Below are 18,614 nucleotides of genomic sequence, written 5' to 3'. Positions count from 1 at the left end.
CAATATGCAAGTTTTATGACCCTTCCCAGTTTAATCTAATGTACTTTTTTTTAAGAATAGAATATATCAATAGAATTTGATATAGAATAGAAGATACAATTTTAGTATTAATAGAATACTGTAATAATGGATAATAATAATAATGGATTTGTTAATCCACAAAACCATGTCCCCTTCATATTTAAATTGCTTTGAAATATAAAAATGATGTGTTGAATGCATACTATGATATGTGTGTATCACACGTGTGTATCACCCAGGTATTAACGTGAGTGTGAGTATTTGTTAGAGGTACTGGAGGGTAAAAAGTGTTTATAATAGAACAAGGTTATTATATTTATTTATTTAGATTTGTTTTGCTCCACAAGTTCTGAAAGTACTTCCTTGTGACAGTATTTTTTGTTAGTGTAAATACTAATGTACATAATAATTTATGTTAAATAAAATGTTTGGTTGTTCAGCATTACACAGTCTCAGGTTTTTATTGTTTGAGAGTGTATTTTTGAGATTATACAGTTATATTAGCTCTTTATTGACAGTATACAGGATGGTGTATCGGAGATGTCCCCACCAAAGCTGAGACCAAACCTACGCCCATGCGTGTTTTGATTGAGTAAATAAAGACTATATAGATTCTGGAATATTCTCTTCATCCTCGTGCTTGTTTGCAACCACACTGGTGACAGAAGAACCGGTCCTCAAAACGAGTGGGAAAAAAAATGAATATGCACAGCTGTTCGTCTCCTTCTCCTCACCCAAGATTATCATACCCTCGAGGACCATACTAGTGTGTTTCTGGACCTTGCATATCAGACACATTACCCCAACAGTGCACTTTTTTATTTTTCCTGGGCCGATCTAAGTTCTCAAATCAAACAACTAACTCCCCCGACGGATGATGGTTCATGAAGGGGGTTTAAGGATTCTGCTGGTTCCACCCTCAAGTGTCCTTTGTTGCCGCTAGTCCTGACCAGTCTCCCACTCCATCCTCCTCTGACAATACCATTCAGTTCCTCTGCCCCACTGGCTCTCTTCAACCCCTCGGCTCCTACATCGGTGGCTCCACACAGCTACTCGGATTCGCCTTGGGCTTCCAGGTATCCAGCTCCGCCCTGGTGTGTCGACCCCCTAGCTCCACCTCGGGCCTCAGAGCCCCCGAGCCCCAGACTCCACCTTGGCCCTCGGCTCCAATCCATCGGCTCCACCTTGGCTCCACGCTCCCTCAGCTCCACCATGGGCCATCATCCCTTGGGCTCAGCCAGGCTCCCTCATCCCACTGGCTCTACTTTGGTCCATTGTCGCTATGGCTTGGCCTCGGATGTCTGGGTCTCCGGCTACACCTCGACCCTCCACCCCGCTGGCTCCGGGTTCCTCGTTCCATCTGGTAGTAACATTGTCCTCACTCCAACAGGCTCTGCCCCGGGCTGCTGAGCACCTGTCACCTCAATCATGCGAGCCTCCGGCTCTTCCCATTCATCTTTTGCAACCACACTGGTGACAATAATACTAATACTAATAATAAAGATAAATAAATGGGGTTAAAAAGTAGCCTTCTCGACAGGCCCAAGACAAATATGTATAAGATCTTATTATGCATCCTGGTTGTTCTCATTGCCATAATATTATAGTCTTGTTTACTTACATGTACACTTTGCCAATGTTGCTGAAATCCTGACAGTTAGCCACCTTGTTTGCAGCAAACCACCCTATGAGCAAACACATTTCCTTCTCCAAATGGTTATGGTTCGTATGTTTTCTTTTATGCCACAAGAGGGCAGAAAAGACCTGTACAAGATCCAAACTACATCCATTGGCATACATTTTTCAGACATGTATAGAAAAATAAAATATAATAAAGTGTTATACCATTCGAACTGTGGTAACAAATCAAAGATGATGCTCTAACAAACAACTCAGTGGATGATTGTCATAGTTTGGACATTGTTGTTTTGTCCAAATGTATGTTTTGTCAAAATGTATGTAATTTATTTGTTGCATTATCATGTCAGATCACACATAGGCTACATTGCCATCTAAATGGTCAAAATACACCACTTATTCTTACTAATGTATGACTGGGCATAAAGTACAGGGAAGACTGGGGCTAGTTGTTTCACTTTAGTCCAGTGAAAATTTCTAATTTGACCTGCTACCCCAATGGTGTAGCCTATGCATAATAAAGAGTTATATTTTGACAAATGTAAAATAATAATAATAAACAACATATAAAATATGAATGTTCTGGCCAAAAATATGACAACTTGCCCCAATATATGAAAAACATTCTAAAATCTGAAAAGATCTGAAACTTTAAGTTGACTCTTGTCAGAATGTATGTCAGTGTAGTTTTATTCAGTTCAATTGTTTACACAACAGCTGTAGCAACAACAACAAAAAATGTATAGAAATTTTATTTTGGCAACTTGCCCTGGTAATATTTTGGTAGGCATCAACATGTCACTTTTTATTTGCTATCATGGTAAAAACACTATGATTGCAGATTTTTCCATGCAACCATCCTTCATCAGCTTTGCCTCGTACTGTTTCAGGATATCCTCTTATAATTCACCAAAACAAACGGACAGCCTCCACAAGAGTCTCTCCGTCCTCCTCTAAACACACTGGACAAAGTCTGTGAAAGTGAAAGAAGTCTTGTGATGGTTGGGCGGGTCACGCGTATTTCTGGCTTGTTGTTTTGAAGGCCTCCGGGAGGAGAGGGGGTGAAAAGCGAGTTAAAGATGGCGGAAAGCGAAGGAGATGAGACTGCTCGGCCCGCTCCTCCGTCACTGCTGCCCACAGCGCCCCGCGTTAACGGATCGGGGATGCTCGGTTCTGGTAGCCAGACCCCGACCTTGGTGACTTCGGGTCCGCGCGTGGTTCGGATAATAAAGTCAGAATCTGGATACGGATTCAACGTCCGCGGTCAAGTGAGTGAAGGCGGCCAACTGCGGAGCATTAACGGGGAGCTGTACGCTCCTCTCCAGCATGTAAGCGCCGTGCTACCCGGTGGTGCGGCGGACCGGGCCGGTATCGTGAAAGGAGACAGAATACTAGAGGTGTAAGTCTTTTATTTTCCACTTTACTTCTCATTTTAGCCTTGGAATAAGCTTTGCTCTACTGTCAGTCTGTCTGACACACAGTCACTGGTGGCTTTGCGTTATTTTTACACATTAGCATTGGACTTGTTTAAGCTTTCGTGGCCGTGCATGCCAATACATCCCTGCTAATGCAATAAACAGATCATTATTATGTAAGGCTTGAGCAGATAACACGTACTGGAAGTTCTCAAACGCAGAACGGTTGTTGTTGTGCAACAGGGTCATCATCGGCGTGTATTCAATAATTCGTGTGTGCTACTATATAGCCAGCTTATGCTTATGTGTCATATAAATCCAGAAGAGTCTCTCACTCAGTGACTTGTTGATGCATGACAGTTTCATGATCACATGCTGTCATATTGCTCTATTATCATCGATGCAGCTGATAAATGTAGTTCTTGACTAGTTAGCATCCTAAATTGTGCTTTATCTGAGCGTGGCCTGGGAGGTGCATATATGATTGACCATTTTAAAAAGTGCAATGGTCAACCAATATGTGTTTTTAAAATGGCTAAAACCTATATTATATATTCTATGTGGTCGATATAATTCACATAAAGTAGCAAATAAGGTTACATAAAACAAATTTAAAGAAGCACATATTTTACATAATATATATATATATATATATATATATATATATATATATATATATATATATATATATATATATATATATAGGTTTTCTTATACTTTTAGTGAACGTTGTATAAAAATGGTTTAATATCATCATATAATGATTTTTCCAAGTAAATGTAAGATTAACTTTTAAATTGTTAAAGATGTTCATCTCTCAATCATACACTACTGTTCAAATGTTTCAGTAGGTAAGCAAATAAGTCACTTATGCTCACCAAAGCTGCATTTATTTGATCAAAAATGCAGTAAAAAACTGTAATATTGTGAAATATTATTACCATTTAAAATAATTGTTTTCTATTTTCACATGTTTTAAACTGTCATTTATTCTTGTGATGGCAAAGCTAAATTTTCAGCATCATTACCCCAGTCTTCAGCGTCACACGATCCTTCAGAAATCATTCTAATGTGCTGATTTGATGCCCAACATTTCTTACTATTATCAATCTTGAAAACAGTTGAGCTGCTTAATGTTTGTGTGCAAACTTTCAGGATTCTTTGATGAATAGCAAGATCCGAAAGAACAGCATTTATTTAAAATAGAAATCTTTTGTAACATTATAAATGTCTTTATTTTCACTTTTGATCAATTTAATGTGCCCTTGACTCCTTGAATAAAAGTATACATTTTTTTATTTTTATCTTACTGAACCCAAACTTTTAAACAGTAATGCATATGCCAGCCTATTACATGTCAGTTGCCTTAATTAAGATGTATTGGCCTATATTACATAAATCAGTATTATATTGGCTGCTGTGCTCTCTAGTTATTGGCAGTGGGCACTAAAAACATGTCAACCAGCAATAATATTTACTCAAACTTATGTAAAATATTTGAAAATGTGCACTGTTGACAAGGCTGTCAGTAAGTTTGACATTAGGCAGAAATATCATCTTATTAATAAGCCAATGCTAATGATATTTATTTCAAAATATTGGCAGATTAATTGGCATTTTACTATATAATAGTATTTGTAACTACTGGTAAAATAAATTTTTATAGTTTACTGCAATGAGCAACCGTGTTAACATTGAGAACAGGTTTTAGAAAGTATCTTCCTTCTTCAGTGAATATTTTACAGATCTGCTTTGCATGTTAATTCATAAGCTAGATTATGTAGCCAATATAGAACCACGCCACTGGTCATATTTGGAGGTGTGACAGGTAACATGATCCACATTATAAAACTGAGACGTATTGGGGTCACTGTTTTATCTTCTGAGAAAATTAGAAGTTGTATAAGGATTCACAAGGGCCACAGAGTGTGGTGCAGTTCTTCACAATGTCAGTTTCAGTCAATAAACTCGCATGCTGGTGGTGTGCTGCCGTCGGTTTCACTCAAACCACTTTTCTCAGACAGTCTATCTCTGTCTGAACTCAATGTGTGGCCATCTCAATTGTGTTTTAGATAAACTCCGGGCATGTGTGTGTGTGTGTAAACAAAGAAATCATTCATGTAGGCTACTGCACACTAATGTCAGGAGACTTTTTAAATAAAAATGATGCTAAACTCCTCTATAGTTATTTTTATCAGTCATTGTTCTCTTTAAAACGTCACATTTACTCAAAATGTCGATCTGCTTCAGTAATGTGTTCGATTTTGCTAATTTTATCCCACTGAAAATGTCATGAAAGTATTTACCCCTCCCTGAAAGGAAGGAAATGCAAAAGGTTATTATTAGGGACATGGAGGTTGTTACTTGCTTAGCCTCGGTCAAGTTTACTTTAACAAGTTCATTTAAACACATTTCTTTACCTCTAGTAATTCACTGGAAATTCTTGAGGAACGTCTTTAGGAACATGATAAATATTTTGGTTAGTGTGGTTTTTTTAAGAACAGTTGTTCAGCCATGCTGCTAATACTCTTTTTTTTTTTTTTTACAAATCAGCTTTGAAAACAGATTTTTTGAGATGGTTTTAGTTATTAGGGTTGTCAAACGTACTGGTTCTACCGGTATACCAGTGGGTACTAAAAGCAAAAGTTGATGGCACCAGCATTTCTGCAGTACCAGTAGTACGAGTACCCGGTATATTTGAATAGATGTGTTTGTTTGACCGCTGTCTGAGGATCGGTTAATGTGTTTTACCAAGTAGAACTGTTCCTGGATCAACATAGTTGTTGATCATGGAGGAACAACATTTCAATAAACCAATCCGATTTGAGGGATAGTTTTTTAGTTAATATCAAGTTTAGGCTTACAACAAGGGTTAGGGGCTTATTTCCCTCTGATTTTAGGGATAAATTATGGGTCGGGTTAGGTGTAGGGATAGGGATAGGGTCAGGGGACTATGCTTTTGGACAGGAATGTTGTTCAGTAGATGTTGTTCCAGGAACATGTCTTGGCAAAATCACAGTGACCCTATGCATCAGGTTTTTATTTACAGCGTTTTTTGTTTTTACAAGCGTTGAGCATTGTAGCCAATCACAATCATATTCATATCTGTTGAGCATGTGAACAACGTGGCCTATCAGAGGTGCTAGTCAGTAAGTTATTCACAATCCATCCACTTAACACCACTGAAAATGCAAGAGCATTTGTTTTGTTCAATAATGAATCCTTTCATTATAACCAACAAAGTGAAAACACAATGTAAATAAGAGATTCATTGTGCAGTTTCTGGATTGACGACTGTATTTAAATGGGCGATTGAATCTAAAATGCGATGATTGACCATGATAACCAATGGACGAGACAAAACGGGACAAAATATTTTGAAGTTAGTTCTTAAATCAGCAGAAAATTGGTGTCAAGAATGCAAAATTTTACTAGTATTTGTATCGGCTGAAATTTTGATAATGTGCCAACCCTAGTTGTTATTGTGTTAATCAATGTGAATGTTATATATTATATCTCACATCATGCTAAGTGTTGCATCTGGACCCTTTTAAAGAATCTACTGGTCATTTGTGATGAATACATGGGAACTGGAACTTTCAAAAAAAAAAAAAAATTGTAATGCTTTGACTTGACCTTTTTATTTTGTGGAAATAATCCTAGGTTTCATTAGCCCAAGGCTGGTTTCCTGAGGAACTCCTTTAAGGAAGAAGGAGTGGGTTCACAAACCAAGGCTGAGTTTGTTTATGAGCTGTGTTTTCCATTTACAGTCTTTGGTGAGCGTTGTCCCTGTCTTCAGTTCAGTGGTATAAACATGAATATGTTCAACAAGGAAAAGAAAATCAATATGGTATCTTCTTTAGAGTTATAACAGTACTTCCATCTGAAATGAGGAAGTATCAGGGAATCATTGCAGTCATTAACTGGTCATGTGAATGTCATGTTACACAACAGTTTGTTCCTGTTCCAAACTCATTGTTCAGCATGTTCAAGTCTTCAAGCATGTGATTTTATATTGAATTGGAATAAAGTATGAGACATTGGTATAGATTTTGGGGACAGTTGGGATTTAGGATAAGTTAAGAGACCCCATATTAATCCCTATCAATATTTCTGGTGATTTAAAGTTATGACAGAGAATACAAGCACCATATTTTTCTGCTTTATATATATTTTTGTTATAAAGTGAAAGTATTTATTTCCATTACTAGAGACACTGTCTTTGTTTATGCCGTGGATGAATTTATTTGCATGTTTTTTTCCTATTGAGAATGTAAATGAACTATACCAGAAGAGCCTTGCATTTTTTTATTTCCCTCCACTTTTAATATAATCAAATCACTAATGAATTTCTTTCTGTGGTAGTGTATAAAGCTGGTTTGTCAGCTTTGTCTACACTCATTTTTGCATGGCGTCATGACATATACCTCCCCATTACTGTCTTCCTCCATCTGTCACCTGGTTTATGAATAAGTGATAGTGGTAATAATAATAATAATAATAAGTGATGGGGACAGCTGCCATGTGCTACATGTGTCATTGTTGGTGGTGGGATCATGTTCATATGCAAACAATAATTCATAACTAAATGGAGAGATCCCGGTGACCGTCAACCTTTTATCAGCTGAAAAACACTGTAAACCAGCTGCAAAAACAAAACAAAAAACAGAGACTTTTTGAAAACGACATCAGTTCCCTACTTGAAATGTAAACCTTTGGTTAATAGACTACTCTGGGTTTCATTTCCATCAATTGTAAAATGGCTTATTATACCAGTTTAAAGAGAGTAACCTTTGCTTTAATGGTGAAGAAAAACAATGTTTGGATTGTTTTAGTATTGAAGATCTCAATGCTTAATGCGGATGTCCAATTAAAACGGTATGCTAAAGGGCTGATTTGCTTGCAAATCACAATTAAATGTTTTTAAAAAGCCAATTTTTGCTTTGTGTGGTCCAATGAGTTCCCTCAACACCAATGAGATTTTGAATATCTATACATACAGCGCCATTCAAAAAGTTTGGGGTTTATTTTGAATGAATCATTTTTATTCAGGAAAAGATGCATTCAATTAATCAGAAGTGGCAGTAAAGCCATTAATAATGTTACAAAAAATTAACATTAACACAAATAAATGCTCTGCTTTTGAACTTTCTATCCATCAGTTAATCCTGAAAAAAAAAAAAAATAATTAAGCAGCACAATTGTTTTCAACTGTGATAATATTAAAAAATGTTGAGCATCAAATCAGCATATTGGAATGATTTCTGAAGGATCATGTGACCCTGAAGACTGGAGTAATTGCTGATGAATATTCAGCTTGCCATATCAAAAATATATTAAAACAGGTATTTTAAATTGTACTAGTATTTCAGTGTTTTTACTGTATTTTTGGTAAAATATGCAGCCTTGGGGAGTATGAGAGACCAAACCGTCTTAATATTTCACCCCTGTAACATGACCCACTTTTTTCCGTTTCTCCTGCAGTAACCGGGTGAGCGTGGAGGGGGCGACGCACAAGCAGGTAGTGGACCTGATCCGGGCCGGAGAGAGGGAGCTGGTGTTGACCGTGCTCTCTGTCCCGCCACAGGAAGGGGACGGACTCGATGCCGGAGAAGAAAGTGCTGTGCAGCCCAGTTACGACTACAGCGACAAGCAGGCCGTCCCCATTTCAGTCCCCACATACAAACATGTGGAACAGCACTCCGAGAAGTTTGTGGTGAGTTGCGCAGAAAAGCATAAAAGCTTTTTCCTTTTTGGCTGTTTAGTGCTAATAATCTTTGTTTCCTCCTGTCTTAGGCGTATAACGTCTACATGTCGGGCAGACAGATGTGCTCGAAGCGTTACCGGGAGTTCGCAATACTTCATCAGAACCTGAAGAGAGAGTTTTCCAGCTACACTTTCCCGAAACTGCCTGGGAAGTGGCCCTTCTCTCTGTCTGAACAACAGCTGGACGCTCGCAGGAGAGGATTGGAGGAATACATGGAGAGAGGTGAGAGAGGGGAGGACATTAAGGCCCGGTTTCACAGACAGGGCTTAGATTAAGCCAGGATTAGGCCTTAGTTCAGTTAGGATAACCACTAACCTGTCTTAAATCCCCTAAGGTAAGATGTTTAATGAATTAATTGGTTGTTTCAAAGATTAAGCATTTCAACATAACACTAGCTACATATAATACTAGTATGAGTGACACGGATCGATTATTAAAATAGTGAGCACTTCTGGAGTGAACGCGTAGGCTGTACATGATGCGTTCACTCTAGCTAGAACTAGCGACAGATACAGGACACGTTCACTCTATAGAAAGTGCAAAAAGACGTTCTGCATCTTCTTGAGACAGGCTCTTTTAAAATATCTATTTTAACTTGACACAGTGCGTTAAAAACATGGCGCTTTGAAAATACAAGCTTTTCTTTCAGCGAGCCTTTCAATAACACCAAAGCCTGTCAAAAAAAAATGTGTTCTTAAAAAAATATATTCTTCTTTCTCAAGATGATTTTCGTGAATCTGGCCCCTGATTTTAAAGTCCTGAGTTTATTAATTTATTTTTTACTTTTATTACAGATGATTTATATTTGATCAAGGATGTTTTTGTATTGTCATCTTTGCAGTAAGCCACCATTGGATGTGGTTTTGTACAGTTGCTCATAGATGCATGAGATATAAAATGCACTTCTGCTGAGCTCTATATAAATATATATCTCTCTCTCTCTCTCTCTCTCTCTCTCTCTCTCTCTCTCTCTCTCTCTCTCTCTCTCTGTGCGTCTCTCGACTTCTTTCTCTTTTTAGTCTGCTCAGTGCGGATCATAGGTGAGAGTGACATTATGCAAGAATTCCTGTCTGAATCAAACGAGGTAAGTATGTGTGTGCAAAAACTGTAGATCTGTGTGGAAGTGGTTTTGCTCAAGGACTCTGTTTAACATGCGCTTCGTGTTACAGAACCACAACACCATAACAGATGTCGAGTTACGGATAGCGCTGCCTGATAAAACTACAGCTTCAGTGAGAGTCCGAAAGAATAGCACCACTGACCAGGTTTACCAGGTAAAATGTCATATGTTCATGCAACACAGTCTGACTATTTAAAGGGGTCATTAAATATTAAAAAAAAACATAAAAGCCAAGGTTTTGTACCATTAAAGCATCCTGCAAGTTTCATAGCTTAAAAGGTCATCTTCATTATAAACAAAGCATTTATTTATTAAAACTCCAAAAACAGCTTGTTTGGATGTTGTGGGATCTGATGTCACATGGGCTAATACATTTGCATATGACTGCCTCCAGAGCAAGACATCGACAAATAATTAAACATCATCATCGCCCCGCCCACTATTCTTCAGTTGGTTAATGGCCGACACCTGTCAACACCGGATGACCTCAACAACAGCTCATCCTAGTCATAAACGAGTATCATTTTCCCTTTTTCAGGCTCTTGTCATGAAGGTTGGGATGGACAGCATGATGGCCAGTTACTTTGCTCTCTTCGAAGTTATTAACCACTCATTTGGTGAGTAATGGCTCTATTTTCCTTCACGTTACTGTGTTCTGAGTTGGCCTCTAACAGGAAGGGAAGAAAGCATTTAGATATTCACTGAGGAAAGCAGTTGACCTTGTTATGAAGTCAAAAGTAATTGCGCTTATGATTCATTTTAACAGTGATTAAACTGCCGCTTCGTGATCTTTTCTTAATCAAACGAACAATGTTTTGCCCCGGCTGGCAAGCTCTGATAAGGTGCTACTGAGCTCATAAGGACATCGGGCCTTGTTAATGAAATATGAACAGAACAAATTTCTGTGTAAATCCTTCGCAAAAGGATTGTATACATTTATAGAAGAATGTTTGGTCACACTTTAGTTTGGGGAACACATATACACTATTAACTATGACTTTTGCCTCAATAAACTCCTAATTTACTGTTATTCAATTGTTAGTATGGTAGTTGTAGTGGTTAATTTAGGTATGGAGTGCGATTAAGGGATGTAGAATATGGTCATGCAGAATAAGGCATTAATGTTTGCTTTATAAGTAGAAAACACTTATTTTGAATTGTAACAATATTTCAATATATTACTGTTTTAGTGTATTTTTGATTAAATAAATACAGCCTTGGTGAGCATAAGGAGCCAATATGCTAGTAATATGCAAGTTAATAAGCAATGAGTTTATAGTGAGAATTGGTCCCCAAACTAAAGTCTTACTGAATGTTTTTGTCTGTAAAAATACACATGTAGTTATGTGACGGCTAGATAGTTTTAAATATCAAATATTGAGTTGAAACATGTAACTTCTATGGGGCTTTCAGGCTTCAAAAAGGAAGAAAACGTAGCAGAAAAGTGTCATCCAAGTGGTCCATGTGAATTGTTCTTTATATTTCAAGTCATACGATAGCTTTGTGTCAAACAGATCAAAATTTAAGTTGTTGGTGAAAGTCTTCCCCTCCGTTGTTGAGTCGATAACCAGAATCATCAGATAAATCAAATGTTTCGGGTCAGTAAGAGTTCTTCAATGTTCCTTATGCTCACCAAGGCTGTATTTATTTAATCAAAAATACACTAAAACAGTAATATATTGAAATATTGTTACAATTCAAAATAAGTGTTTTCTATTAATATATAGTTTCAAATGTGTTATACTTCTGTGTTGGCAAAGCTGAATTTTCAGCATCATTACCTCAGTCTTTAGTGTCACATGATCCTTCAGAAATCATTTTAATATGCTGATTTGCTGCTCAAGAAACATTTCTTATTATTGTTTGTTGAAAACAATTGTGCTGCCTAATATTTTCGGGTCAAACCACTCTCAATGCTTAACAGTTCCATTCCATGCCGATCCGACCCAGCCGGTATGGGTTTGGTTTTATGTTCCATTGTGGGGTTGATAACAGAACTTTTTGGAAATAGAACTCGTTCAGCCTGGTGGTGAAAACCTTTTATATATATATATATATATATACACTCACCGGCCACTTTATTAGGTACCCCATGCTAGTAACGGGTTGGACCCCCTTTTGCCTTCAGAACTGCCTCAATTCTTCGTGGCATAGATTCAACAAGGTGCTGGAAGCATTCCTCAGGGAGTTTGGTCCATATTGACATGATGGCATCACACAGTTGCCGCAGATTTGTCGGCTGCACATCCATGATGCGAATCTCCCGTTCCACCACATCCCAAAGATGCTCTATTGGGTTGAGATCTGGTGACTGTGGAGGCCATTTTAGTACAGTGAACTCATTGTCATGTTCAAGAAACCAATTTGAAATGATTAGAGCTTTGTGACATGGTGGAAGTAGCCATCAGAGGATGGGTACATGGTGGCCATAAAGGGATGGACATGGTCAGAAACAATGCTCAGGTAGGCCGTGGCATTTAAACGATGCCCAATTGGCACTAAGGGGCCTAAAGTGTGCCAGGAAAACATCCCCCACACCATTACACCACCACCACCAGCCTGCACAGTGGTAACAAGGCATGATGGTTCCATGTTCTCATTCTGTTTACGCCAAATTCTGACTCTAACATCTGAATGTCTCAACAGAAATCGAGACTCATCAGACCAGGCAACATTTTTCCAGTCTTCAACTGTTCAATTTTGGTGAGCTCTTGCAAATTGTAGCCTCTTTTTCCTATTTGTAGTGGAGATGAGTGGTACCCGGTGGAGTCTTCTGCTGTTGTAGCCCATCCGCCTCAAGGTTGTGCGTGTTGTGGCTTCACAAATGCTTTGCTGCATACCTCGGTTGTAACGAGTGGTTATTTCAGTCACTGTTGCCCTTCTATCAGCTCGAACCAGTCTGGCCATTCTTCTCTGACCTCTGGCATCAACAAGGCATTTCCGCCCACAGAACTGCCGCTCACTGGATGTTTTTTCTTTTTCGGACCATTCTCTGTAAACCCTAGAGATGGTTGTGCGTGAAAATCCCAGTAGATTAGCAGTTTCTGAAATACTCAGACCAGCCCTTCTGGCACCAACAATCATGCCACGCTCAAAGTCACTCAAATCAACTTTCTTCCCCATACTGATGCTCGGTTTGAACTGCAGGAGATTGTCTTGACCATGTCTACATGCCTAAATGCACTGAGTTGCCGCCATGTGATTGGCTGCTTAGAAATTAAGTGTTAACGAGCAGTTGGACAGGTGTACCTAATAAAGTGGCCGGTGAGTGTATATATATATATTAGGGCTGTCAAATGATTAATCGTGATTATTCACATCCAAAATAAAGTTTTTTTTACATAATATATGTGGGTGCACTGTGTATAATTATTTTATATATATATATATATAAATACACACACATGCTTGTATATATTTAAGAAATATTTTCATGTATATACTGTATATAGATTTATATATAATTTATATTATATATAAATATAAATATTTTATATATACATTTTTTTTTTCTTAAATATACATGCATGTGTGTGTATTTATATATATATATATATATACAAAATAATTATACACAGTGCACCCACATATATTATGTAAAAAAAACGTTTATTTTTGATGTGATTAATCGTGATTAATCATTTGACAGCCCTAATAGATATATATATATATATATATATATATATATATAATTTTTTTGCAACATTATAAATTTCTTCACTGCCAGTTTATTGTGTCCTTGCTAAATAAAAGTAATTTATATTTTTAAAAATTGTACTTGACCCTAAACTTACAGGGTCAACAGTAGTGTACGTATGGCAGATTTGCAGTCTATATTACAGTATTTAATTATTTTCCTCATATAAAGATATAAAATTTACCATGAAATGCTAAACTGTTTGCAATATTTACTGAAAATCTCTCTCTTGTCCTCTTTTTCTGTTTTGTCACTTGCACTTTTCTTCCTAAAGTGCGCAAATTGGCTCCTAATGAGTTTCCGCACAAGCTGTATGTTCAGAACTACACGTCAGCTGTCCCTGGGACGTGTCTCACGGTGCGCAAGTGGCTCTTCAGCACACAGGAAGAGGAACTGCTGCGGGACAACCCACTGGCCCTGCACTACTGCTTCCATCAGGTCAGTCCGGGTTATTGTCAATTCTCTTATCGCAGATTAAGTCATTTATAGTGTCTCCAGATACTATAACATGGTCATTATGTCATCAATAAATATAAACACGTCGCACATTATGGTAAATGCAGACCATAAACCGCGCAAATGGACTTTGAACAGCTAGCAAGGTGCCAGGTTAATGCATCATCTAATACCACACATGCTTGCTTTGTTTTACTTTACATTTTATTCGACGTATTTGTATAGACCTTATGCGGCAGAGAAACAAGCATGCAGCCATCTGTAGAATTGTGTTTAAACTTCCCTTTTTGCATTCGCTCCGTCTATGGCATCGGTGTCGAAGAGTGGCTAGTGAAGTGGATTTACTTATTGTGGAGTTAATGAAAGTTATCATGAGCATTGTAATGTTTGACAAATGTCAGCTGACCGGGAAGATTTTAAAACGAGCGGTTCATTCATAAATCCGTAAGATCTTACCTTCGTGCTGTGGAAATACAAACCAGAAGACATAGATGACAGTGCTGAAAAGGGGCGGGGCTACATAAACTCTATAGCTGAAGTCATTAATGACTTGCTTTCAAACGCTTCTTCAGCTCATATACTCATATCAGAGCTGTTCATTTCTTACATTCTGTGTTTTGGTCTCTTTTCTTCAGGCACAGGATGATGTGAAGAAGGGATTCATTAAAGCAGAGGATAAAGCGTACCAGCTCCAGAAACTAGCAGAACAGAGAAAGATGACAACGGTCTCTCATACTTTATCCGTCATAGAATGCCAAACAGACTTTTAAATAGAATGCTTCATTTAAATGCTATTTATCTTTTCATTGAAACCCTTTCAATAACACGTCCAGGTCACTTTTCACCTTAAAAATCTAATTAAAAGAAATTATTGTAATAATAATAAAATCAAGCATATTTTGGGGGGCATTTAAAAAAAATGTATTGCACTGTAACATTTAGTTTTCAATACATTTCCATTACATTACAAATTCTTATAACTGTAAGGCAAAAAAAATTATTAGAGTAATGCAAAAATGTATACATGGCTCAAAGTGCTGTTATAGTATTATTTATATACTATTACAGTTTTCTATATTTTTATATCCTTCAGTCTAATTTCTAGTAATTCGTTTTTTTCCCCTATTATTCAGTCTTATGCTCACCAAGGCTGTATTTATTTAATCAAAAATACACTAAAACAGTAATATATTGAAATATTGTTACAATAAAAAAAAATCATTAGAGTAATGCAAAAAATGTATATATGGCTCAAAGTGCTGTTATAGTATTATTTATATACTATTACAGTTTTCTATATTTTTATATCCTTCAGTCTAATTTCTAGTAATTCGTTTTTTTCCCCTATTATTTTGGTTTAAAATATTTACTAATAATGATTTAGTCATTTTAGTTTTTTTTTTTTTCCAAGGCAACATTTTTAATTTTCATTTAAAGTTTTCTATGTAATATTTATATTTTATTTCAGCTTTGTTTCAATTAATGAAAAGTTTTTTTTTTTATAACATTGGGTTCCAAACAAAAATGTTAATTGGTCTAAGATAGTCTTCATTGTATGTTTTTTTTTTTTTTTTTTTTGGGGGGTGAAATGTAACCTGGACACAGCAAAATCTATTAATAATATGTAAAGGCATTTTGTTTGAACACAAAATAAACATTTGTTTTCCTTCTTTTCTGTGATCTTTCTCTCGCAGTATCTGAGTCTTTTGCGCTCATGTGAGGGATATAACGAGTTGACTTTCCCTCACTGTGCATGTGACTCACGGAGGAAAGGTCATGTGATCACGGCCATCAGCATGAAGCATTTCAAACTACACGCCTGCACAGAGGACGGCACTCTTGAGGTGGGCGAAAGATGCTCACAATGTACAGACATAGAGGCGTCGAATTGGCCGTATGAGAGCACGTTTGATTTGTTCGCCCATAGTAACATTTATCTTTGACTCACAGAATCAGGTGATTGTGTTCGAATGGTCAGAGATGCAAAGATGGGACACAGATGAGGAGGGAATGGCCTTCTGCTTTGAGTATGTGCGGGGAGAAAAGAAACCTCGTTGGGTCAAAATATTCACTCCTTATGTAAGTCACCCCAAAATGAAAATGATTGCTTCATTATTTACCTGCTGAATTGTGTTTCTCAGAACATTTTGAACAGAAATAAGCCCTGGTTGAGTGTGTTTGTGTTCCCTTCTCCAGTTTAACTACATGCACGAGTGCTTTGAGAGGATTTTCTGTGAGCTCAAATGGAGGAAAGAGGTATTAATAACTTGCACACATTTCTGTTTTAACTTCTTTGCCTTTTTTGTCATTTGTTAATGAGTTTCTCTCTGATATGTTAAAGGTTGAAGAGGAGGCCTCAGACAAAGGCAATAAGAACTGTAGTAATAATGGTAAGAGAACCTTTTGCCCTCGTTTTATCACACACACAAGTTAATGGGATTTTTTTTCAAGCGTACTCATGTGATGATCATACTCGCACAGAAACCTGAAATACAGGTTCATACTTGCCACACTCACATTTTAGCATGAGTACAAAGTCACATGTCATGCGTGTGATGCTCATTTCAGCCAACAGTGCGTGAAATGAACCCTGCACCTTCTCGGATGATCAAGGAATGGAAATGTATTCCTTTATTATGTAAAACAAAATGCAGGAAACATTGATTCCAATGCACTGTAGGCTAGCATAGATTGGAAATACTCCAGCAAATGTGCTTTTCATTATTGAGCACTGTTTTATTCAGTGAGCAAATAATATATTTGCAAAGTAAATATTTGAAATAATAACTTTTTTTGTATTTTTCTGTACTGAATACATTTCATCTGAACTGTAGTGGTATGAACTGAGATTAATTTAATAAATAATTTATTATTTAATATTCATTGATAAAAAATTATAATGTAAAAATTAATTTTATAATTTTAAAATTTAGGCTATAATTAATTTAAATGATAATGTATAATATATAATAAATATACGTGTGTTTGTGTGTGCATGTTAAAATACTTTAAAATTGAACAAAAATAATGCACCTTTTATATATATATATATATATATATTTTTTTTTTTTTAGTGCTGTCAAATCAATTATTTGCGATTAATCGCATCTAACATAAACGCTTACGTGTGTGTGTATATATTCTGTACATACACATAAATTATTTCACAAACTTTTATGTTAGATGTGATTAATCACGATTAATCGATTTGACAGCAATTGATTTTTTTCCCTGCTGGTTGACACAAAAATAGTCTTTAATTTTATACTGAACTTTACTGAGATCAGGCGAGTAGAATTCATTGTCGTGAGCCCAAGTTCCCCCATTCTAGGCCATTGAAAATGACTGGTGTGTACTCTAATGGGAATGTAATTCTGCTAACACTAAATGTGATTTTAAATTTAGTGAACCTGTAAAACAGAAGGCAGAATTTATAAATCCATTGGCATAGGGGATTTAAGAATAAAATAAAAAAAGCTTTACAAACCCTTTTAAATGTTTAGTAAAGGGAATGAAACTTCTGTATTGTAGATTACATCTCGCCGCTGGAGCAACAGAAGGGATGGCGCCACCTAGGGGGCGAGATTGCCACTTCCTAAAACCCCTCTCTAGACCCCTGTGGAACAGCATAAATTGCGCTGGATCATCACACGTGAGCAGACCACCATAATGACCATGTTACCACGGCAACATCCCAGCGACACCATAACAACCACGTTTCCACGGAGACAAAAGTGTGCCTTTCAGACGCAGAGCTTTCCATATGGCAACCACAGCAACGCAAAATGCCATTATCATGGCGAAGTAGAGGCTGCAGGGATGTTTCACCCCAGATCGAGAGCACCAATGGGTTCTGCTGTCATTTCATCAATAGATACTTTGAACTTGCTTAAGTACATGTAAAATACCACATAGGACGAGATCGAAAGATCTTCCACGTCATTGGTTTAGGAGACAAGCTATTCTTTAAGTCTACTGGCTGGATTTTGGAGAGCATTAGCTAAGGTAGAGCTGAATCGGCACTGTTATCAGGGCAGCGTAGTAACGAATGACCACTTTGTGATTTGGAATGGCACCCGCTATCACAATTGTTTGACTAAACTATATAAATGGGAGGGGGACGTCATGCCTTAACAAAACAAAATAATAATTTGTGTAGCAAGGTCACCATACAAACGATTAGTGTGGGATCTCTCTAAAATAATATTGTGATGGCATTATTGCTTGATTTTCCCAGTATTGCTGACTAAAATGAGCTCTTATTAATTTTATTTCAATTAGATGAGGAGTAACAAGTCTGTAGGAGCAGTGACATGGGAAGTGTGTGTGTGTGTGATTGTGTAATTAAGGACAGGATTGTTTATAAACTGACATTATAGGGATAGTTTAACCAAAAATGAACATTCTGTCACCATTTACTCACCCTTAAGTTGTTCCAAACCTGTATTAATTTCTTTCTTCTGCTGAACACAAAAGAAGATATTTTGAAGAATATGGGTA

The 18,614-nt window shown here is 37.0% G+C and overlaps 1 protein-coding gene across 1 annotated transcript; it reads left to right on the top strand.

Annotated features, from left to right (window-relative positions):
* Positions 1-2,622: 2,622 nt before the first annotated feature.
* snx27a (sorting nexin 27a) lies at positions 2,623-18,406 on the top strand. Its single transcript, XM_056268419.1, has 13 exons — positions 2,623-3,058; positions 8,559-8,790; positions 8,871-9,063; positions 9,861-9,925; positions 10,011-10,115; positions 10,500-10,578; positions 13,933-14,096; positions 14,750-14,839; positions 15,809-15,958; positions 16,065-16,193; positions 16,311-16,370; positions 16,456-16,504; positions 17,646-18,406. Exons 1-13 carry the CDS (start codon positions 2,739-2,741, stop codon positions 17,711-17,713), a joined length of 1,704 nt encoding a protein of 567 aa, XP_056124394.1. The 5' UTR covers positions 2,623-2,738; the 3' UTR covers positions 17,714-18,406.
* The last annotated feature ends 208 nt before the right edge of the window (positions 18,407-18,614 follow it).

The sequence above is a fragment of the Rhinichthys klamathensis genome, unplaced genomic scaffold, assembly GCF_029890125.1.
Source record: "Rhinichthys klamathensis goyatoka isolate OS25496 unplaced genomic scaffold, OSU_Roscu_1.1 h1tg000271l_1, whole genome shotgun sequence".
Classification (NCBI taxonomy): domain Eukaryota; kingdom Metazoa; phylum Chordata; class Actinopteri; order Cypriniformes; family Leuciscidae; genus Rhinichthys; species Rhinichthys klamathensis.
This window is presented reverse-complemented; position numbering and strand designations above follow the sequence as displayed.